General features: G+C 34.1%; 1 protein-coding gene and 2 long non-coding RNA genes across 3 annotated transcripts; 2 read left to right on the top strand and 1 right to left on the bottom strand.

Annotated features, from left to right (window-relative positions):
• The first annotated feature begins 1,236 nt into the window (after positions 1-1,236).
• Positions 1,237-2,565, top strand: LOC113468879. Its single transcript, XR_003392471.1, has 2 exons — positions 1,237-1,675; positions 2,384-2,565. It is a non-coding gene; the product is annotated as an uncharacterized LOC113468879 (long non-coding RNA).
• A 2,241-nt stretch (positions 2,566-4,806) lies between these two features.
• Positions 4,807-21,153, bottom strand: LOC103512742 (malectin). The gene is made up of 4 exons (XM_008477522.3): positions 20,821-21,153; positions 20,027-20,271; positions 17,915-18,155; positions 4,807-5,738 (listed from the first exon to the last, which is right to left on the bottom strand). Exons 1-4 carry the CDS (start codon positions 20,927-20,929, stop codon positions 5,542-5,544), a joined length of 792 nt encoding a protein of 263 aa, XP_008475744.1. The 5' UTR covers positions 20,930-21,153; the 3' UTR covers positions 4,807-5,541.
• Positions 11,462-14,414, top strand: LOC108252810. The gene is made up of 3 exons (XR_001809595.2): positions 11,462-11,476; positions 11,670-12,396; positions 13,093-14,414. It is a non-coding gene; the product is annotated as an uncharacterized LOC108252810 (long non-coding RNA).
• Positions 21,154-25,031: the final 3,878 nt, after the last annotated feature.

Genomic DNA, 25,031 nt, shown 5'->3' with positions numbered 1-25,031 from the left:
ACCCAAATTGGGCCTCCGGACCTAGCGCTAATTCGTGTTCTCATGCTTCGTACACAATGTGGACTACCCAAGTAACCAAGCAATCTTTCTGAATAGCAAATCTTTTACATTACTTTCCCTCCTATAGGATAAGGAAAGTAAAACTAATTTTAATTACTTTTTTTCCCATAGGATAAGGAAAGTAAAAAAACAATACACACTGAACAAACAAAATAGTTCATATTCTTTACAATTGTAGGAGGTATTGATTAATAGGTTATTTTTCCCAACAGTAGTTCATACAAATTAGTGAATTTCTATTATGTTTTTGCTGCATTTTCAATCATTTTTCCCCTTTATCAACCTAAATAATTATTTTCGTTTCAAATGTAAATTAGAAGATGTTTTCAATTTCTTATCCACATGAAAAAAAAAGTTCGCCCCGAGCGGGACTCGAGCCCACGTTTACATGGCAGGCGCCCTACCCTCCAAGCTGACTATGCTGGCTCTAAGGTCTTAAAAAAGTTTGATAGAGGGAACTGTAACTGCTAAGGACTTATCGTCCCGAAATCGAAGAGAGAAGGAAGACAGGATAGAAGAAAGCCAGCCGTTCCGATAACGAACCTTATCCCTTCAGGATAAAATTTTACCTCACCCACCCTGAGTGAGTCCACGAAAAGTCAGTAGAACCCGATTACCCAGATGATCATCCATCTCAATACTAACCAAGCGCAACGTTACTCAACTTCCGTGATCTTTGGGGCATTGGTGCTATGGTCACTGACTAAACTTGTTTAACGAAAATGAAAACATGCTTTTTTACAAACAGAATTTTCGTATGTTTATTACAAGGAAAGCAAATAAACAAAACAAAAATAAAAATGAAAAAGTCAGTAGAACCCGATTACCCAGATGATCATCCATCTCAATACTAACCAAGCGCAACGTTACTCAACTTCCGTGATCTTTGGGGAATTGGTGCTATGGTCACTGACTAAACTTGTCTTAACGTAAATGAAAACATGCTTTTTTTACAAACAGAATTTTCGTATGTTTATTACAAGGAAAGCAAATAAACAAAACAAAAATAAAAATGGGAAAGAGAGACGAAGAACAAAAAACAGAGGACAACTTAAAAATCATAATCGAAGGTTTTCATAGAAGGGTCCTTTTTAGGTAAAACGGCTTTTCTGATAAATCATAATAAATTGCGTCATTGCTATTAGGTAGGTACCAATATGGTGAAAAACGAAAGAAGAATGGGAAAGAGAGACGAAGAACAAAAAACAGAGGACAACTTAAAAATCATAATCGAAGGTTTTCATAGAAGGGTCCTTTTTAGGTAAAAGGCTTTTCTGATAAATCATAATAAATTGCATCATTCTTATTAGGTAGGTACCAATATGGTGAAAAAGGAAAGAAGAAAAGACGAGTTATTTTTTCACTGTAACAACAGAGGTCTTATCGTTCCGAAATCGCAGAAATAAGGAGGACAGGATAGGAGAAAGCCAGCCATTCAGAGAAAGAACCTTACAAGATAAAGTCCGCCCCGGGAGGGAATCGAACCCACGACCTAGACCCTCCCAGCTAACTAGAATGGCTAGAATAGTTTTTCTGATGGGTCATATTGTTAAAAATCTGATTTAAAAGATATCTCATATTAGGATTTCCATTAAAAAAGAAAAAATCCCAATAGGTACTTTTCAGGAAGCTGGGGGAGTTTGGGCACGTCTGCAAATTTGACGAGAGAGAAATGTGCAGGTTTAGGGCTATGCAACCTATTTATCTAACCTATGATGTAATTGATGTCAAATAAAACATTGCCCACTTAATTACAATTTTATTACAAATTAAAAGAGAGCAAAAAAAAAAAGTAAAATTTAGAAAGAGAGGGGGGATGTAATCCCGCAAAATTTTGATAGACTTTGATTTTGAAAATAAAATTATTACCTATTTATTTTTTTATTTTTCAAGTAAAATTGAGAAAGAGAGGAGAAATGTACGCCCCGAAATGTTAATAATTTTCAATTTGATTTTGATATTAAAATTATAATCCGCCCCGGGCGGGAATCGAACCCGCGGCCTAGCGCTTACAAGGCAGACGCACTACCAACTAAGCTAACTAGGCTGGCAAGACGAGTTATTTTTTCACTGTAACAACAGAGGTCTTATCGTTCCGAAATCGCAGAGATAAGGAGGACAGGATAGGAGAAAGCCAGCCATTCAGAGAAAGAACCTTACAAGATAAAGTCCGCCCCGGGAGGGAATCGAACCCACGACATAGACCCTACCAGCTAACTAGAATGGTTAGAATAGTTTTTCTGATGGGTCATATTGTTAAAAATCTGATTTAAAAGATATCACATATTAGGATTTCCATTAAAAAAGAAAAAAATCCCAATAGGTACTTTTCAGTGGAAATCAAAAACTTCAAAGCTATTTTACTCAAAACTCAAGTTTCGTCTTTAAGTTTAAGACCCTTCTTCAATGAAAACCCCTTAAAGTTAAAAAGAATCTACCTAAAAAAATAAAAATCTGACATACACAGTTGAGATATAGAAAATCCGTCCCTGCACTTGAATGAAAGTCTCCATAATATACGTAAAAGGGCAACAAGTTGAAGAGACGAGCAATAATAAATATGATGATTGAGTAAATGAAAGACTTGTAATACTGTGATACCCACAAAGTTGTGAGAAATCTCTCTGCTTTACCACAAAGATACCATGATTTGATTTTGATTGATTTTTAATTTTATTGTGTTTTGATCAGTTAGTTTCATCTGAAGTATTTTGACACATTAACAAAGATTGGAATCTCCAGCTGCAAAGCTGTTATGATCAACTTTTGTACTTTTTATTAATCTCAGAAATTCCAGAACTAAGTATTTTCCTTAATCCATGAAATAAGAAATGCCCAAGAAGGGAGTTTTAGACTTATACAAGAATATAAACGAAGGATTAGACTTGATAGAAGAAACTGTCTAAGTACAGTAAGAAGTGAAAGGTTTCATGTAAAAGGGCCTATGTGTAAGAAAACATGATTCTGGGATAAATTTCCACATCACTGTAATAAAATGTCTCTCCTGAAAAGTAGCAAAAATCACATAGGCCGTTCTTCTTGGGAACGATTCAACTGCTGAGGTGTTATCATCTAAAAATCAAAGAGAGGAGGAAAGTATAGGATAAAGCCAGTCATTAAAATAACAGACAATACACCTGTTAAGGATTAAGTTTGTCCAGATGGAAATTAAACCTACTACGTAGCACTTAAAGGCAGCCTACCCTCCAAGCTAACTAGACTAAAAGGGCAGTTACGAAGAACAATCACTCAAAGGAAACGGTTTTCGTGTCTTAAAATAAAAACAAAACTAAAATTAGGGTAAAAAAAAGGATTACGAGCTAACAGAGAATGTCCAAGACCAAAATCAGAGTTTGAATTTGGTTTAACTCTTGTTAGATCTGGTTGGTCAACCCCTTAAAGTTAAAAAAAAAAAAAAAATCTACCTAAAAAATAAAAATCTGACATACACAGTTGAGATAGAGAAAATCCGTCCCTTCACTTGAATGAAAGTCTCCATAATATACGTAAAAGGGCAGTTACGAAGAACAATCACTCAAAGGAAACGGTTTTCATGTCTTAAAATAAAAACAAAACTAAAATTAGGGTAAAAAAAAGGATTACGAGCTAACAGAGAATGCCCAAGACCAAAATCAGAGTTTGAATTTGGTTTAACTCTTGTAAAATTTGGTTGGTCAATTTCAGACTTTTTGGCCCAATCAGATTTCTCATCACAAGAGTTAAAGTTAACTTTTGGATTAAGCAAATCTAATTTGTCGATTTCAGACTTTTTGGTTTGGTTGGTCAATTTCAGACTTTTTGGCCCAATCAGATTTCTCATCACAAGAGTTAAAGTTAACTTTTGGATTAAGCAAATCTAATTGGTCGATTTCAGACTTTTCACCCAATCAAATTGCTCAAAAGTTAACCAAGTTCAAACTCATACTGAGGTCCTGGTCATAGGTAGATACAAAGATAAAAGTTTTATATGACTTCAAATATTATTGAGCTGGCTATTAAGGGAAAAAGTTAGGTAAGATCCATTCCAGTTCTTACTACCAGATCACAAAGTGATTAAATTTTTCGTCCATTAGACGAATTCAGTAATGGAGTCCAACTTTATTTTATTATTTTTTTCACAATGTAGGTAATGTAGGTATCTTCTTAAAAATAAATAAATGAGAATAGTAATAATAATTTTATCATGATTGAAAGGTGTTGTGTTTATGTCTTTTGTTTACAGTTTGTCAACACACATCAGAATCAACATAAGAGATACCTGTAAAAAGTTTTTATTGAAAAACAGGATTGAAGAAGAAAATAATATGTAATAGGTAGATAGGTACCTACAGATGTAGGTAATAATAAAATAAAATCATGATCGTGGAGAAACTAAAGATTCAGAAGAAAAAAAAGGGGGGTTTAAAGCTACACTAGGAAGAAGGGATAAGTGTCAAACAAAAAAGAAGGTAATGGAAAATGATTGAAAAAAAGGGGAGAGGAAAAAAAAATAATAAAAAAAAGTATTTTTCCTGAATTTTCCTTGAGATCTCTTTCACCGTTCTGGACTGGCAAAATAATAATAATAGTGCTTATTTATACTGCTCGCATAGGACTGAAAAGTCCCTTTACTCCAGCAGTAGGCTACTACCATTATTGTGGTCAAATTCTCAAATTATATTGAGGATAAAATTCCATACCTCGGCTGGGATTGAACCCGCGCCTTCCTGTTTACCAGGCGAGCGCCTTGACCACTACACCACCGAGGCAGGTTTATAGACTTTTTTCTCTCTTTCCTCATAATAATTATTGGATTCGGACTGTATAGAAACAAATAATACTAATGCACTTCTGTACTTGTTTTCCATCGAGACTTCATTGAAACTACTGACAAGATAATACTACTCAGTCCCACGTTGGCAGTCTGAATAAAGTATTCGAAACAAAGTACAAGGACATTTGTGTCGGTCGAAAAAAAAAAAAATCGTGTCGGGTGTAGTGGGAACACTCTCAATTAAATTACATTGTGCCTACAAGACACTCGGAAAAAAATCGGATGAAACTCACGACCAGTGGGAGCGGGCCTTATTTCCACAGCTTCTTGCTCCTAAACATCACCTATACTTCAACTGATTAGACTTTATCATAGACACTCGTTGCTGTGTTGAAAGCCCCAGAAGAGGTTGTATAGTAGAACACGACAACGATTATCCACGATAAAGTACAGTAGAACGTCGATTATTTCAACTCCAAAATCCATTGTTTTTTTTCTATCTTTCAAGGGATAATCCTATCTTATGAGAGGGAAATATCATAGGATCATTTCAACCTCGATCATTTCAACTACCCCCGGTCCAATTAGTTGAAATAATCGAGGTTCTACTGTAAGTCTAATATACTGTCCGTTGCTAATGAACGCTCAACAATATGCAAGATTTATTCTCACACCCTTTCCCTTTCATTACTCCCAAGTCCCACACCTTTCACTCCCACAGGGGGTCATCACAGGCGACACACACAGTACACAATGGGCACAACGGCCGTGATCGTCAATATAATGGGCAGCAGGAGCTGGTTCTCGTACGTGTAAGGGTTCGGGGTTCGAGGCCCGCTCGGTCGCCGTTTGGTGGAGGAGTGCTTGTGCACTTCCTCACTCACGTCCTCGTCTTCAAGCTCAAGCTGGGGGAGTTTGGGCACGTCTGCAAATTTGACGAGAGAGAAATGTGCAGGTTTAGGGCTATGCAACCTATTTATCTACCCTATGATGTAATTGATGTCAAATAAAACATTGCCCACTTAATTACAATTTTATTACAAATTAAAAGAGCAAAAAAAAGTAAAATTTAGAAAGAGAGGGGGGATGTAATCCCGTAAAATTTTGATAGACTTTGATTTTGAAAATAAAATTATTACCTATTTATTTTTCAAGTAAAATTGAGAAAGAGAGGAGAAATGTACGCCCCGAAATGTTAATAATTTTCAATTTGATTTTGATATTAAAATTATTTAGAAAAAAAAAAACGCGAACAAACCTCGGATACCGTGGAAAGCGCGAACAAACCGTGAATACCGCGAACAATTTGCGGATACCGCGAACAATTCGCGGATAGCGCGAAAAAACCGCGATCAAACCGCGGATACCGCGAACAAAACGCGGATATCGCGAATAGACCGCGGATATCGCGAATAGACCGCGGATACCGCGAATAGACCGCGGATACCGCGAATAGACCGCGGATAGACCGCGGATACCGCGAATAGACCGCGGATACCGCGAACAAACTGCGGACACAGCGATCTCACTATGAAGAAATTGAAAAAAAGATCTAACCACAGTGGAATCAATGAGAACCTTCTACTTTGGAAGTTGAAGGAGAAATGAGGTCCATGGTCAAAATATAGGAGAAACCTTTACAAACCAAGCATTTTATTCTTCAGGTAAGTCGATAAATTCTAGAGATTCGTACCTGTAGGTTGTCTGAAATACCAGAAAATTAAAATAATTCCTTTTTTCTGGTATTTTGATACAATATAGGATAAATTTTGAGAGTACTTCGAGACTCCTAAATGAGATCTTAAAATCCCTAGGACAGACAATCCATGGAAACATTGAGAATTATGTAAAAATTTATTTCAAACTTATGTAAATATTTTGTTTACAACTTACATCGAACAAACTGCGGACACAGCGATCTCACTATGAAGAAATTGAAAAAAAGATCTAACCACAGTGGAATCAATGAGAACCTTCTACTTTGCAAGTTGAAGGAGAAATGAGGTCCATGGTCAAAATATAGGAGAAACCTCCTCTCAACCCCCTACATTTCCCCTGATCCCCTGCTTTAGTTTTGGTAGTAGGGGGTCAACAGGAGGTTTCTTTATACCTAGATTTTTGTCAGAGCTCATTCTCTCTTCTGATTTCAGATTGGAAGGTTGTCTGCTCCTGCTCCCTCTCTGAGAAGTCTCTAAATAACCAAATATTTCAACATGGTTAAAAATAAGGAAAAAAAATAAAACAATGAATGATTCAACACCTAAGTCAGTCAGTCAATAAAATAAACAACACAAACTACATTTGTTTTGTGGTTATGGCTCACAGCACAATTTTCATTATTTCCGCTTTTCCGCATTTCAAATACTCGTTCACTATACATATACAAAGTATGATATTCTATTTGTGTATGTTCATTTGTAATCTCGCTCAAAATTAGAAGGCAATATTCTCCAGCTTGCTGTATTCATATCTTTTCCCCTTCTCTTACACTAAACAGTACTTCCTCCTATGTGTTGTGTCTCATACCGCACGTCATTTTATTTTATGTTCCACAGTTGGCAATCATAATTTTGTAAATACTTATTTTATATTTAATTATACCTACGTATAAACATGAGACTTTGATATAAAACGAACTGGCAAAGAACAATAATGATAAAAAGTATTGAACTTATGTGGATTTAATTTGACATTTTTTTTTATTTAAAGGAAAGAAAAAAAAATATATGTGATAATAATAGGTAATAATAAACAATAGAACTTTCGTAACTAAAAAAAGCCCTTAAAATCGTTCGTTACAAATCCCAATGTAGAAATATGTCTACCCAACTTTCCCTAACATTTGGGTGTTCTTAAGTCAATGAGACTTTGATATAAAACGAACTGGCAAAGAACAATAATGATAAAAAGTATTGAACTTATGTGGATTTAATTTGACATTTTTTTTTTTTTTATTTAAAGGAAAGAAAAAAAAAATATATGTGATAATAATAGGTAATAATAAACAATACAACTTTCGTAACTAAAAAAAGCCCTTAAAATCGTTCGTTACAAATCCCAATGTAGAAATATGTCTACCCAACTTTCCCTAACATTTGGGTGTTCTTAAGTCACAGTTCCGTTACAACCTCTGTCTTAAATGTGTCAAAATTTCATAGACCGCCATTGGAAAATTCTACCACAAAAATAATGCCTATCATTTTTATTTAATTTGGTTTGTTTTTTATAAAATTGGGTCCCTTTTAATTATTATTACCTAGGTATTAGGTATAAGGAAATTACTTCCTACATGTTAAGTCACAGTTCCGTTACAACCTCTGTCTTAAATGTGTCAAAATTTCATAGACCGCCATTGGAAAATTCTACCACAAAAATAATACCTATCATTTTTATTTAATTTGGTTTGTTTTTATAAAATTGGGTCCTTTTTAATTATTATTACCTATTAGGTATAAGGAAATTACTTCCTATCTACAGAGTGAGTCAAATCAAACCGGAAACTTCTATTGAAAAACGAAATCAGCCTCAGATCTTTTTATCCCTCCCTCCTTACTTTGATTTTTATTTAGATGGACTGATTGGTAATCTAGTGATAGCTAGATTACCAATCAGACGAAACTTTCACAATAGCTACTATGCTAAACTTACTCTAGTTCCAAATAAATTTAAAAAAATGGGGGGTGGGGGGAATAGAAAGTAGATAGAAATCTAATAAAAGTCTCCGGTTTCTTTGAACCACCTGGTACAATATTATTATTTATACCTATATTTTATATCTGTTTATTATAATTATTCAAATTAAATACAGTTATATTGAACATGTTTACTTTGTTAATTTCTGTTACGATGAATATTTGCATCCATTTTCTTCTTTCGCTTTCGTGAAGAAATTGGCACCTATTCTTTTTGCTACAAAAAGTTCAAATGGATAAAGGGTTAATATTTTTCTTCTTTTTTCTTAGTGAAAACTGTTTGATTAAAACTTGCTAATTTTCTTTTCTTTTTTTACTTCGTTTCGTTTTTGATTCTAAATCCAAAATACAATCACTCTTTTGAAGATTTGAAGGGGGTAACTAAATTTTAAATAAACAATAATAATTAATTAATTTGTGAGTTTTCTGAAATAAATATGATCTACAGTTTTTTAAGTATACGTCAATATAATCAGATTTGTTGTGTGAGTGATGCTACTTATCTTTTTTTTTATTCTATTTATGTCTGTAGGTATATTAAATGTTTTTCGTAAAATAAATGTTAGTCTGCCAAAAGTCTTACGGAGAAGTAAAGTAATACTTTTTTAAGTACCTACAAACCACACAGCATTCGTAGCGTCTTAGAAAGATGCATACATTGAAACAACACGGAAGAATGTATTGTTAATAAAATAAAGTAATACATGACCGACATTGGTAGAATTCTTAGAATGATTTCATCATCAGTCTATCTCATAATTTTGTAAAGTAACATTACAATCCATATTAACATAATTATTAACTATTCAATGTGTGATTCTAAATAAAAAGTAAAATGAAACTTTGCGCTTACGAGTCATCTGTCAATTATTTTCAAATTCGTGTGAAAATAGCCCAGAATATTATTGCCAATTTATATTTTTCACCATAGTGTACTTTTTAACATGAAAATTGTGGCTTGAAGCCTTAAAATATACATAGATCTGTAGAATATTCTGTAAAGGTACTACTTATGTTAAATAGTGCTACTTTGAGTAAAATTATTTAATTGATTGGATGAGTGGTAATTAGGAAAGTGCAAAATGAACTTATCCTAACAATCATTACCTATAATATCACCACGGTTTTTACTTGTTTCGATCCACATGACGAAAGTTTAGGAATATTATCCGTGCTCAAGTTTACCATACTTTTACGTAAATTGATTAGTGTTTTTAAACTGCTTTATATTTGACCAAACAAAACACTGGTTAATACATCTCAGGTTCTAGAGGGAAGCCTAGTATTCCTAGGAATTGTAGTGGATCTCAAAATACCAGACTGGTGCTTTATTGGAATAGTGTAAATTTTGTGACTGCTGTTTCTGCCTCTCAACGAAATGTCCTCATCGGGCTGACTACTTTCTACACTGGATTCAGAATTAAATGTTTTCCTGTGTCTATCTGTCCTTCTTGGATTGCCTATTATGTAATCTTGACTGTTTAAACTTTCTTGGCTTTTTCTTAAGTAAGTTTTACTACTGAAATTTCCTCCTGACCCTGATTTTCCGACAAACTTTAATTTACTTTTTGAGTTGTTAAAATTATCTGGACTATTTTCATTTCTTTCTTTTACTGTCGACGTTTTGGGATTTGGAAGCGTTCCTGATGAATATCTGTGTTTGCTATACTCTTGTTTTTTACTTTTGATTTCCCCATTCATTTTCTTACTTTTGTCATTGTGTGTTTCTATTGGTCCGTTGGGTTTCTTTGAGGGTGATCTTGGTGGTTTTGTGGTAGTCCCAGAATCATAGGTATAATTTATATCGTTCTTGTATTTCTTAGATCTTGGGGTCCATGGACTAAGAACGGATATTGAACGTGAAAGTGTTTTCCTTGCTGGACTTATCAATGATGCTTTGGAGGACGATAGTTCTTCTCGACTTTTAGCTTTCCTCATTTCACTTCTTTGAAGAGTTGATTGATTTACTGGAATATCTCCAACTGAAAGTGAGGAAAAAAGAGTAAATGTATTTTTTAAGCTGAACCTATTGCCTATTCATGACTGGAGCGTCTGGAGCTCTCCTTGTGTTACTGTTGATCAATTTACTTTCGTTATTTACCTAATACCTACTATTCAACTCATAGGAGTATTTTTGAAGAAGTAAATGGAATCTGTGAAAGGTTCACTACAATTTGAATAGGTACCTACTTCAGGTTGGAAGAATATGAAAATAATTTGACTCGTTGAATGAAGGATATAAATGAATTAATTTATGATTGCACCACAATTAGTCAAGAAGATAGGGTAAGAGAACAAGGTCTAGGTCACATTATTTGTAGTTAGTAGAATAGACTCAATATCCTGCCGATTTTTCCCTTTTTAGAAATTCAATTTCCCAAGTGAGAAATGCTCTCTTTGCTGGACAGGAATTTTAATTGTGCTAAGCATAAATTCTCGTCAAATGCCAAAAAGAAAAAAAAAATAATGGGAATATAAGTACATAGACACTCTAGAAGTGGTAGAATAACCACATGAGTTCCAAAATTGCAAAATATTTACTTCTGAATGATCCATTTTCAAAATTCAAAGGCTGATAGTACTTAATTAACAAGCAATGATGTACTCGTAGTTTATGAATTGACTCATAAAAAATTACTTATTTGTGTTATTATATAATGTTTATGTTTCAATGTTGTTTTATAAAATAAATAAAAAAAACTACTGTTATGTTACAATGTACATAGTGTTTGACAAAGTTGATGTTGTATCATAGTAATAGAAAGAATTATTCTGTGATTTTATGTTAGCTATTATAAAGAAGAAAAACCAAATTGGTTTGCCTGTGTGATTATTTTCTCTATTTACATCCCCCCCCCCAGACACGACAGAACGAACTGGATATCTACATTGTATGTGAGCCTGACAAATAAGGTTGATTATGCAATGTGCACAGCAAAATTATACTGACATCAAGAAAGTCGAGAACTAGGTACCTAGCTCGTATGGTGGAAAGACGGAACACTTGTAGAATAAAGAAATAGGTAATGCCCAGAAATATTGTCATCGAATTCATTTAAGATATGACAAACTGATATTGAGAGTTGGTGCTTGGGAGGTTCTAAGTACATACAGCAATAGTGGTGATATGGCATTAATAACTAATAAAATAAGTAATCAACTAGGTACCTAGCTCGTATGGTGGAAAGACGGAACACTTGTAGAATAAAGAAATAGGTAATGCCCAGAAATATTGTCATCGAATTCACTTGAGATATGACAAACTGATATTGAGAGTTGGTGCTTGGGAGGTTCTAAGTACAAGTAGCAATAGTGGTGATATGGCATTAATAACTAATAAAATAAGTAATCACCCATAACTTTGAATGTTAATTTGTTAATTCATTAGCATCTAATGCCCACTTTACTTACCAAGTGTTAAAATTAAATAGGTACTAATGAACAAGCAGAGACAAGAAAAGAACAAAAATATCATGTTCTATCAGAATATAAACTTGTTATTGTAATTTATTATTTCTACATAATACAATTAATTAAGATGATTGAAATCGGAAAATTACAACAACACTGATTGTCTACATGTCTTTTTGCATTCAAAACGATGCCAATTTTTGGCATCGTTTTGAATGTCTCTTTCCCAAGTCTAGGTCATACTTGGAAAAGACTTTGATTGTTTTAGGAAAGAAATCAATCTTGTACTTGTACACAATCAAATCGGTGTAATTTTTCACTGAACTTCCAACGGAATGAAAATCCAAGTAGGTATAATATTTATGTGGTATATTTATGAGAGAAATAAATCAATCATCTCAATCAATTCAACAAAACAGGGATGTAAATAGAACTGTACAATGGAAAATGGAATGTACTAAAAACTAAAATAAATTAGAGGTATCTACGTCCACGCATAGCTCGATGAAGAAAAATCTTTCCAACATATCACAAAGTAAGTAGCAAAGTCAATTAACCAATAAAACACAAAGTCTGTCTGGGAGATGTTAAACAGGGAATAAACCTGCTAAGTCTGGCTGGGAGATGTTAAACAGGGAGTAGACCAGCTCAGTCTGGCTGGGGGACTTTAAACAGGAAGGACATCAGCCTTAAATTTCCCTTGCTAAAGAAATAGCAAAGGTTGAGTGAGTACGAGGGGCATCCACTCGTGAAACTTTCGAAGCCAAAACTAAATGTCATCCGAAAGCAATCACCTTACAATCCGAGGGCTGATTGAGAGGCTGACGAAAAACGCCGACCCTATCTGAACACAATAAAAGGCGAGGAAAAAGAAGAAGATTTATTTGTTCTTTGGAAAAATCCCAAGTCACATTGTCGTATTTCTTTCACAGACCACTCTCCAGTGAGGACGAGCCATCAACAGTGCTGGGTTCCGATTGTGGCCAACCAGTTCCCGGCTGTGTCTCCTTTCACCATAGTTGAGGAAGAAACCCCTATGGACTCGATCACATCTCAGGAACCATCCACATCCAAATGTGTTCACTCGAGGACCTCTTCACTAAAATCTACTCAGCTTTCCGGGAATTACGCGGTGGATCGCAGCGACCTTCCATCAAGTTCGCAAGTTACCCTGAGGTATCTACTATATATTTTTTCTTTCGTTCAGTTAAGTAATTTATAACACAGAGGGAATCATATAACACAGAAAAGTTAGAAAAACTTAAATAGACATAAGAACTATTTTTAATGTTGATAATCATTCAAAAAGAATAAACACAACTTGCATTCACAACTAGCATTGACTAAAAGTAAGAAAAAACGAATATTTAAATTTTGTCAGTTTGTTCTATTGAAGTCAACAAATGGATTCGTGACAAACCTATGGACCATTTGAGTAAATTTAATCTAAGATCAAGGGCCGAGTCATCAGGAAATAGGTAATTGTTCGTAAACTTCAGAGAGCTCAAGAAGTGTATGTTTGAGCACTTATTCGCAACTATATCTTTGGTCCTATATCCATTTACTCCTGCTTCATTTCCATCAGTGTTTCGTAAGTATTTTATCATTTTTCATCTCGACACATCAAAATGTGAGTCCCTAAAAATAGAAATTTCCCGTTCCCTCTTAGGGATACTCGCTTTCCTTTGAATCAGCAAAAAGTTTTCAATCAAATTTATTTCTTTTTTTCCGTGTCTTATAACTCGAAACTTATCCATCAGAATATTGTAGGCTACTGCCTACTTACATTTCCTAAACGGAATAAAAACATAAATTGGGAAATTTCAAATTTACGACTTGAAATGTATGAAAATAAATTTTCCAACATCTACCTACTTGTCTAGACTTGTGATGTCATAAAAAAGATGTTATTTCGATCTTGGATCCATTAGAAAAGTATAGATTACAAGATGGGTTTAATATAGGTACTTAATATTACAAATCTCTAAAGTTCAAGTACTTTAACAGGTTGATTTGTGCTCTTCCTTCGTAGGAGGAATACATTATTGAATTTATGAATGGGAATTGAAAACTTTACTTATCTGTACACTCAACATAGTAAATAAACACACTATATATAGATACATTATATTGGTCTTTTTAATAGTCTATCCTACGGAAATAATAAATTATTTTAATTTCGGATTGTTTTACATTTTTACTTTCAATCAAAATTTTCCTAAACTCAGAACTGTTAAGATACAGAAGTAACAGAAAGGCGATAGCTTCACTTACCATCTGTTGCTATTTTCAATTCCCAAATTAAACTTGTCTCCAAAGATAATTATAAAATTATTACCTATTTTATCTCTTTGGCATTTGCAAGTGTTACTAAAACGTTTTTCAAAGAAAAACATAACCTACGAGTAAAAAAGTAAAAAGTACTTATGACCCCGAGTCTAACCAGTGTGGTAAAAAAAAAAATCCTTTCCTCAAGAATATTGATACTAAACATAAATTATTATAAACATAATTACATAACTAAATAACAATACAGATGATTAGTGTTTACTACTATTCGTATAACGTTTTTCAAAGAAAAACATAACCTACGAGTAAAAAAGTAAAAAGTACTTATGACCCCGAGTCTAACCAGTGTGGTAAAAAAAAAATCCTTTCCTCAAGAATATTGATACTAAACATAAATGATTATAAACATAATTACATAACTAAATAACAATACAGATGATTAGTGTTTACTACTATTCGTAATTTTCGATATTTTGTCGTTTTGTTCGAATCAACCTACAAGTCTTGTAAGTTGTTGCATGTTTTACAAACAGAAATCCCACATAAATATTAATGAATTTTTTCTGCTGGTACTTAGTAGCTTTCTAGATAAATAAAAAGTTGTTGCATGTTTTACAAACAGAAATCCCACATAAATATTAATGAATTTTTTATGCTGGTACTTAGTAGCTTTCTAGATAAATAAAAGTTTTTTAAGTACCTACAAACCACACAGCATTCGTAGCGTCTTAGAAAGATGCATACATTGAAACAACACGGAAGAATGTATTGTTAATTAATGACAGCTAATATCCTAGTCTCCGAATAAGCCACTAAAAATTGCCGATCATAATGACGAGTAACCGTGACAAACCTGAATACAAATCAAATAACAAAACCAATCTTAATTTTTTAAGTACCTACAAACCACACAGCATTCGTAGCGTCTTAGAAAGATGCATACATTGAAACAACACGGAAGAATGTATTGTTAACTAATGACAGCTAACATCCTAGTCTCCGAATAACCCACTAAAAATTGCCAATCATAATGACGAGTAACCGTGACAAACCTGAATACAAATCAAATAAGAAAACCAATCTTGCCGACCTTGTCGAAAATGTCCAATTCGGGAACAATCACAATGTCTCCGTTGAGAACAATGTCAAACACCTGTAAGCAGAGAGAGAAATGAAAAATAAAATTAAATAAAACACTACCTATAAGCACAGACTAAATTAAAAGATACATAATTTTATTGTGTTAGCAACCTCTGTGGCCAAGTGGGTCTCACACTAGGCTTGCATGCAGTAGGTTCAGGTTTGAGTCCCAGCGGGGCCAAGGTTTTTTTTCAGCTCTGTGCTTGGAGTTTGGGGTGCACTCAGCCTCGTGAGGACAATTGAGTAGCTACTTTAATCAAGTAGCGACCAGTGGTGGCATTACAAGTTCCTTGTCGAAAATGTCCAATTCGGGAACAATCACAATGTCTCCGTTGAGAACAATGTCAAACACCTGTAAGCAGAGAGAGAAATAAAAATTAAATGAAATAAAACACTACCTATAAGCACAGACTAAATTAAAAGATACATAATTTTATTGAGTCAGCAACCTCCGTGGCCAAGTGGGTATCACACTAGGCTTGCATGCAGTAGGTCCAGGTTTGAGTCCCAGTGGGGCCAAGGTTTTTTTTCAGCTCTGTGCTTGGAGTTTGGGGTGCACTCAGCCTCGTGAGGACAATTGAGTAGCTACTTTAATCAAGTAGCGACCAGTGGTGGCATTACAAGTTCTCAGCCTCGTGAGGACAATTGAGTAGCTACTTTAATCAAGTAGCGACCAGTGGTGGCATTACAAGTTGAAGAGACGAGCGATAATAATTATGATGTGATACCCACAAAGTTGTGAGAAAGCTCTCTGCTTTACCACAAAGATACCATGATTTGATTTTGATTGATTTTTAATTTTATTGTGTTTTGATCAGTTAGTTTCATCTGAAGTATTTTGACACATTAACAAAGATTGGAATCTCCAGCTGCAAAGCTGTTATGATCAACTTTTGTACTTTTTATTAATCTCAGAAATTCCAGAACCAAGTATTTTCCTTAATCCACGAAATAAGAAATGCCCAAGAAGGGAGTTTTAGACTTAAACAAGAATATAAAAGAAGGATTAGACTTGATAGAGGAAACTGTAACTGAACCAGACTTATGTAGCGTAGACCCACAGGTGGGCCAATAAATGGTACGTTTTTTAGGTGGGCGAATAAATGGTACACTTACCCTATATTTGTTAAAATTAAGGCAGTTTTAAAAGGGTAGATGTAGTGAAACCGACCTCCCTAGTAATAACTACGTAAAATTATATTAATAGATGTGCACTTAATAACATAGTGTGGCAGTGAAATGCAATTTTTGATATTTTTAGCTGAGGTATATTTGTTAAAATTAAGGCAGTTTTAAAAGGGTAGATGTAGTGAAACCCAGAGAGCAAAAGTCCAAGGCCTACAGTAATGTTGAACTTTTTTCTTTAAAAGTTTTTATAAATTTAATTTTTAGTTTTGAAAAAATATCTCAAGGGTAGATTACTGGTTGATTTCTCCTTTAAAGTCAACTAAAAAAACTCTACTATTATTGTTCACAGTAAATTATTCTACTTAAACTAATTATTAATTAAAATAAATTAACAATAATATGGCTTAATAGAGTGGGAAGAATATTATTAATGATTTTTTACGAACTACGGAATTTACATTAATATTTTTCGCCTTTTTTTAACCATAAACTTAAAATAAATATAATATATTTACATGGGAATTGTCCCTAGCCAATATTATATTTTTGAAAACAAAGAATCCCGCGTATTTTTCTTTGTGCTCGTTGAATTCGAATTGTGACGTCATCAATGAAAGGAAAAAAACCGGGCCTTGTGATTTTCAAAAACATGCAACTGACCTACTTTTTTTCTATTTTGAACTAAGAATTTTAAGGTACCAATATTGTGGGCGGATAAAAAGTTAACACTATCTGAGCGTTTCCGTTTTATAATTTGGCCAGCCTGACTTATCGGCCCCATACGGCGATAAGTAACAGATAAGTAATCCATCTAATTTTTGGAGCAACACAACTCAGACACAAACTTTTTACCCACGTGTTTTGTGACAGCCTAGAGACGTTTTGAGTCAAGGGAGTGAAAATAAAATGGAAAAAAAGATGGACAATTTTTTGATGATTCAATGACTTGCCCTTTTTAGGTAGTTCTAGGATTTATCAATCAAACATTCCAAATTCAATTTTCAAGTTTAGATTTAAATTTACTCAAATTCAAACACTCAATTTACTTTATTGCTAGATTTCACAATTTCTAAAACATTGGTAAATTCAATTTGTAACAAAATCACTGAATTAATTTCCTGTATTTTTTAGAATTAATTGTTCAGACTCTACTCTCTTGACTCAAAACGAAACTTTCAATTGGCTGTACACACAGATTTCAAATTCGAGAGAGATTAAACTTGGTTGATAATCGTGGATTACATCAAGGAGGTTCCCTCGCACCACTTTCCCACTTGTCGATTGGGGAGAGATTTGGCGGGTTTTACCAATGACTCAATTGGAGATTCGCTAATAGCAGATTGATGTTACCAGTTTTTTTTTTTTTTTTTAATTATAGGCGCTAATTCAATATTATCAAGGAGACTTTCCTAACAAACTAATATCAAAAATCAAAACTTACCCTCCAGTTTTCCTTTCACAACGAGAATGGCATTCACTTTCGGATTGTCTCGGAAGCCCTTGATGAACTCGACGCGGATCTTTCCTCCCCGAATGTCCGACTCTTCCTCGTTGCAAAACAGGCGACCTTTGCTGATGGTGAACGGGATGTACTCGTCATGACCCACACCTCGGCCGACCTTGTCGAAAATGTCCAATTCGGGAACAATCACAATGTCTCCGTTGAGAACAATGTCAAACACCTGTAAGCAGAGAGAGAAATAAAATGAAATAAAACACTACCTATAAGCAGACTAAATTAAGAAAACGGGAGAATGGAGTGAGTTTTAAAATTAGAGAGCCCAAAGTTAAACATCACTAAATCAAATACCTACTGCAGAAATGGACTTGATGATCTGCAGACGTGGGGAAAAACGGGAGAAGGAGGTGAGCTTTTAGAGGGTCTGAATTTAAAAATCACTGAATCAGAAAATTCTTGGAGTATTTTTAAAGATATTTATATTTATTTATTCCTGTCGTCTAGGAAAGCAAGTTTGGCTTGTCCTCAGTCATCAATGTCCTTTTGTCAGAGGAACGTCCTCGAAATGGGTACCCAAATTACCCATAATCTCTTTTTGCCAGAAGAACATAGTTAAAATAGGTACACCTTTGCGTGTATACCTTAAATATACCTTTAAAATAAATATACCTTTGCGTGTACACCTAATATTAATTTCTTCAAGTCTCAAACCGATTTATGTTTTCACAAATCTTCTGCCAATGAAATGCAAAGTCCCTCGGCGCGGAATCGGAACACAACGTAGCCGTTATGCGGGACGGCAATGGTGTCCTTGGAGGGCGGCAAATTGAAGTGGCGGTCCAGAAGGCCGCGTCTGTCCAAGTCCAGGGCATGCTTCAAACTGATCTTCTTGATGTTGCGGTCCGGGGAGCGGCCCATACCAATGACGTTGAACGAGTAGCCGTGCAGATGGAACGGATGCGACAGGTTGGCTTGTTGGACTGGAAGAGAGATTGAGAATCAAGTATAATGTTGGAAAATAATATTAAAAAGGTATATTAATGTTACAATATGACTAGGTGGTGAAGTGGTCAAGCAGATCTGTTGGACGGATGGATTAGGATTGAACCAGTCCTCTGTCTAAAGGTGTGTCCGAACATGGTCCGTCGATCGACATTTTGAATGAAATCGTACACTCCCTCGACAACATAAATTTACTCTCACTTAGTGGTTACCTTGCCCTTAAGAAGTCTATTTTCAAATTATCATTAAGAAAAAGTTGTAGGCCTCCTTCAAACTCAATCTTACCTTCATCAACAAGTACGACTTCCACAATCGCGTTCATGGGAATGTCGACCCTATGGACATGCAGTTCTGGCCTTGGTCAATGGACCTTCACAAAGTTACCGAGTCTTTAATCAAGTAAAGTAAAAAATCGCTTCCTTCAAAACTGTCTTACCTTCGTCGACCAGCACCACCTCCACGATAGCGTTCATGGGAATATCGACCTTATGGACACACATGCAGTTCTGGCCGCAGTTGGCCGGTTTGTTGTCGCCATTGCAGAACATCTCGGGCGGAATGTCGTCTATTTGGGACAGCATGGGCGAGGGCGGGGAGATGTAGGAGATCTCGTCGATCAGACTGATAACGTGGGCGCCTCCGGGAGCGACTGAGGGGAGGGGAATGGGAGGGGGCACATTAGAATAATAAATATTTTATTTTGTACCTACCATTTTTTGAAAAAAAAAAAAAATATAAACAAAGGATTAGACTTGATAGAGGAAACTGTAACTGCTGAGGTGTTATCATCCAAAAATCAAAGAGAGGAGGAAAGTATAGGATAAAGCCAGTCATTAAAATAACAGACAATACCTGTTAAGGATTAAGTTTGTCCAGATAGAAATTGAACCTACCACCTAGCACTTAAAGGCAGCCTACCCTCCAAGCTAGCTAGGTAAAATCAAAGAGAGGAGGAAAGTATAGGATAAAGCCAGTCATTAAAATAACAGACAATACACCTGTTAAGGATTAAGTTTGTCCAGATAGAAATTGAACCTGCCACCTAGCACTTAAAGGCAGCCTACCCTCCAAGCTAACTAGACTGACTGTTACCTTCTGATTAGGTGCATTGAAGTAGACTTCACAGAACTTCAACACCATCACATAGTTGCCATCCTCGGTAACGGGGATATCATATCCGAATGTATTATGAGAATACCGTTCTGTCTGATACAAGACTTGATCATGAACATCTACACGTCCGATAAATAGTTGCTTTCCATAGTCTGATGCAGTTCCTACTTCTAATGGATCCTTTTCATATCGAATGCCATTTTTGTCTACGTGAACATCACCACCTGAAAAATAAGGAAATATAATAAATTATTGTAAGCATATCAACCCAGTAATCAAAGAGAGAAGGACACAATTGGAAAAAGCCAGCTGTTCTAAGAACAAACCTTTTTTATTTTGACAAAGTTTGTTTCAGATAGAATTGAACCTCTGATCTAGAATAACTACATGACCAAGTACCATTATTACAGACCATTATCAGTAAAGTCATACAACATAAGCACCTGAGTCAACACAGGAAAATTCCCTTTTTATTTTCAGGTACCTGGACTAAAGGTACAAACTATTGTTCACCTCATCAAGATTTAAGTAATACCTACCTCCTTATTAAACTAATATGTCCATAGTTATAGTTGACATACTTGATAAATTATAAAATAAAATAATTGGGAGTCAAGGAGTCATGAAGTTCCCATGAAAAATTAAAGTTCCCCTGCCAAAGTGGCATCTAATTTAGTGGCATTCTTTCAAAAACCAAATAGCTTTTTCAGTGACTCACTGCCAAGGTGGCATTGGCATTTTCATATCACCAATTTCTCAAGATTGTTACGTACCTGCGTTGACAGCATATATGACATCATTAACATCCAGACATTGTGTCAGAGTACAAATTATTAGGAACAGATAGAAAAGTAACACTTCTTTCATTACTACATTGACCATTGCTAGCAAAAACGGTCAGGAAAGCTTCCGATCAAAGTGTTCAGCTTCAGCAGACAGCAAGAGAAAGTTAGAACATTCTGTCACAAGAAATCACTGCCTGATAAGAAAAAGGTTTTGAAACAGTTACGAAATACTCTGACGGGACAAAGGCAGCTACTTTACGATCAAAAATGTCCTTTTTCGCCTTGAAATTTTGAAGAATGCCGACTTCCAAAAAAAATTGATCAAAATTTGATAAAAATTTATGTGCTCGTTGAATGTTTGAAATTTCCCGCGTTACGAGCAAGGAGGTTGAATGATGGTGGATACTCGAAAAAGCTTCTTTTTTTTAGTTCTCATTTTTATGAACGCCTGGTATCTAATTGAGTATGCAATGTGCACATTATTATAAGACCTACCTGATCCATTTTGGCCCGTTGCGCTGTTAAATTATTCTTTTAAAGAGATTTTACAGAGGCCACTATAACTGCTATGTTCACACCGACCCGGAATCGAAGAGAGAATCAGGACAGGATCAGAGAAAGCCAGCCGTTCGGAGAACGAAAATAATCCGTTCAGGATAAAATCCACCCCGGGTGGGAATCGAACCCGCAGCCTAGCACTTACAAGGCAGACGCGCTACCAAACAATACAACTAGACTGGCGCTAAAAAGTTTGGTTTGGCGCCCAAAGTCCATTTTAGAAATTTAGACTAATGAACTCGTCTAGTGTAAGAGCCAAACTTAAGAGTGCGTAGGGACCATCGAATCCATCGATCAATCCTGTTTTCTAAAGAAGAAAATAAAATAGGTACCTACCTACTCAAGAGACTCGACAATTATTTTTTTTATAAAATACATACTTCACAAGTGTTCATTTATTTTTTTATTAAATTCCTCTTTCGTTTCCTTCTACAATAACATGTTTTCGTGAGTATTCGAATAGTTTTTTCCTTTTTGATTGGGAATCAAAAGTTGTTCAATTTCTATTTTTACAAAAAATCATTCTCAGGTAAAAACAAAAATGTTAACTATTTCTAGCTCAAAGGAAATTTTTTTATTGGAAAGCGAAGAGCAATTTTTTTTTCTTCTCATGTTTAATTTTTTTCTTTAAAAAAGAGTAAGTACAAAAACAGTAAGTAACTATTTAAAAAAATATAAAAATGAGTATGGAGGGAGTCTGTTGTCATGAAAAAGAAATTGAACTCTGTAGAAAAAAGGGAAATTCAGGGAGGGAAGTGGAGTCGTAGAAAACAAGTTAGCGAAACCCTAAAAATAGGGAACCACCTAATTTTGAAGTTTTTAGACCATCTGAAGAAAATCGTATGTAATGGGCTACCTACGACTAAAAAGTTCCGAGACATTTTGAGGAACAAGGAAGACACCTACCTATTTGAATTAAACTGAATTGAATGAAAGTTCTGAAATTTGAATTAAAGTTGTTGAAATAATGAAGCTTAAAAAGCAGAGCTCCCGCATTTGAGACATAAAGAAAGCCCCTGAAGAAATATATCAATGGATACGAAAATGATAGATGAATAAATGGTAACCATATACAATTTTAATTACAAATGTCAAGGATTCAAGGAATGAACTGTTTATTTTAATTTTTCCAATGTGCTAATAATTCGGGAAAAGTCAAATTAGATAGATATTTTACATAACCATGAATATGACCTATCAGTCATAGTGCTCAGTTCCTTGTTGGTATAGTTCTTGATGATTAGAAAAAAAAGTAAAAAAATATGGTAGAAATGATAATGACTTGGTTTTGACTGGTAAAATATTTCGGTTAGGTTCGAACCGCTTACTTTTGGGCCATCTGGTAAAATATCAAAATTTTGTTGATGAACACCAACAAAATAGAATAACATTGTTAATATTTCTAGTCTTAATGGATTACAGGCATAGTCCAAAATGATCTGAAACGTTTCGGACCTAACAGAAATATTTTAAGAGTATTTTTGTTGTAGAAAATCAAATTTTCCTAATAAAACTACAGTCCTATTGGTACCTTATAAGTTTAGTTCAAAATTAAGTCCAAAGAAGTTTTTTAAAATGGTAATAAATTGGTAATATTAGGTAGATAATTATAATAATGGTAAATGTTACTGTCTAAATCTTAAATTAAAAAAAAAAAATCTTAGGTAACTTTACATTTCAATCGCAAATCACTGTCATGCCAAATAATTTTGAAAATAAAAATAATATAAAAAGTGGGAAATAAAAAAAAAGAAAGGGAAAGAAGGGAATTATCGAAGAAGATGTTGGATATCTTTCAAAAATTTCGGGGGAAAGTAGAAAAGAAAGTGAATAAATTTGGAAGGGAATTTTGAAATTTATTTCCATTTAATTCTTTCGGAAATTTTGTTCTTTTAAGAATCAAAGTTCAAACCAAATCAATTTTTTTCAACGAATCATACGAATGCCAACAAGAGCTTATCATTATACTTCGTTCGATTTAATTTAGAAGAATGATTATTACAATTAACAGAACTAGGGATATAGATATCGGTAATTAATTTTATTTACAAGCTTTATTAAAAGAATTTTTTATTTTCCTAAAAAATGGCAAATAAAAATTATATAAAATCAATTTAACAGAACTTTTAAAGTTCGCGTTGTAGGTACAATGTGTTTGTACAAAATTTAAATGACTGTGGAATTTGAAAGGAGAAATGAACCCGCCTGAGACCTAAAATTGTTGATTTGTCAATTACCTACGTATTATTTAGTCACTATGGCCATGACAAAATATTATATTCAATAGTATAAAACGTATGATTTAAAAGTTAAAACAATTTCATGTTGGAAATATGTATATTACTATATAAAGCATAGGACTTTCAATTCTCGGGCTGTTATAAATAATAAGGCACCATTACCTGATAAAGTTCCTTATACTTCGTTCGATTTAATTTAGAAGAATGATTATTACAATTAACAGAACTAGGGATATAGATATCGGTAATTAATTTTATTTACAAACTTTATTAAAAGAATTTTTTATTTTCCTAAATAATGGCAAATAAAAATTATATAAAATTAATTTAACAGAACTTTTAAAGTTCCCGTTGTAGGTACAATGTGTTTGTACAAAATTCAAATGACTGGAATTTGAAAGAAGAAATGAACCCGCCTGAGACCTAAAATTGTTGGTTTGTCAATTATGTATTATTTAGTCACTACTGTTCGTTATCCGATTTTATTGTTCTTAAGGCCATGCCATGACAAAATATATTCAATATTATAAAACGTATGATTTAAAAGTTAAAACAATTTCATGTTGAAAATATATATAAAGCATAGGACTTTCAACTCTCGGGCTGTTAAAAATAATAAGGCACCATTACCTGATAAAGTTCCTAAAAAAAACCTCCCTAGTAATAACTACGTAAAATTATATTAATAGATGTGCACTTAATAACATAGTGTGGCAGTGAAATGCAATTTTTGATATTTATAGCTCTACTTAAACTAATTATTAATTAAAATAAATTAACAATAATATGGCTTAATAGAGTGGGAAGAATATTATTAATGATTTTTTACGAACTACGGAATTTACATTAATATTTTTCGCCTTTTTTTAACCATAAACTTAAAATAAATATAATATATTTACATGGGAATTGTCCCTAGCCAATATTATATTTTTGAAAACAAAGAATCCCGCGTATTTTTCTTTGTGCTCGTTGAATTCGAATTGTGACGTCATCAATGAAAGGAAAAAAACCGGGCCTTGTGATTTTCAAAAACATGCAACTGACCTACTTTTTTTCTATTTTGAACTAAGAATTTTAAGGTACCAATATTGTGGGCGGATAAAAAGTTAACACTATCTGAGCGTTTTCGTTTTATAATTTGGCCAGTCAGATCAAACATTCCTAAATTCAATTTTCAATTATCGGCCCCATACGGCGATAAAAGCCAGATAAGTAATCCATCTAGTTTTTGGAGCAACACATCTCAGACACAAACTTTTTACCCACCGTGTTTTGTGACAGCCTAGAGACGTTTTGAGTCAAGGGAGTGAAAATAAAATGGAATAATTCAATGACGCCCCTTTTTAGGTACCTAGTTCTAGGATTTATCAATCAAACATTCCTAAATTCAATTTTCAA

The sequence above is a fragment of the Diaphorina citri genome, unplaced genomic scaffold (genome assembly GCF_000475195.1).
Source record: "Diaphorina citri unplaced genomic scaffold, Diaci psyllid genome assembly version 1.1 scaffold879, whole genome shotgun sequence".
NCBI lineage: Eukaryota > Metazoa > Arthropoda > Insecta > Hemiptera > Psyllidae > Diaphorina > Diaphorina citri.
This window is presented reverse-complemented; position numbering and strand designations above follow the sequence as displayed.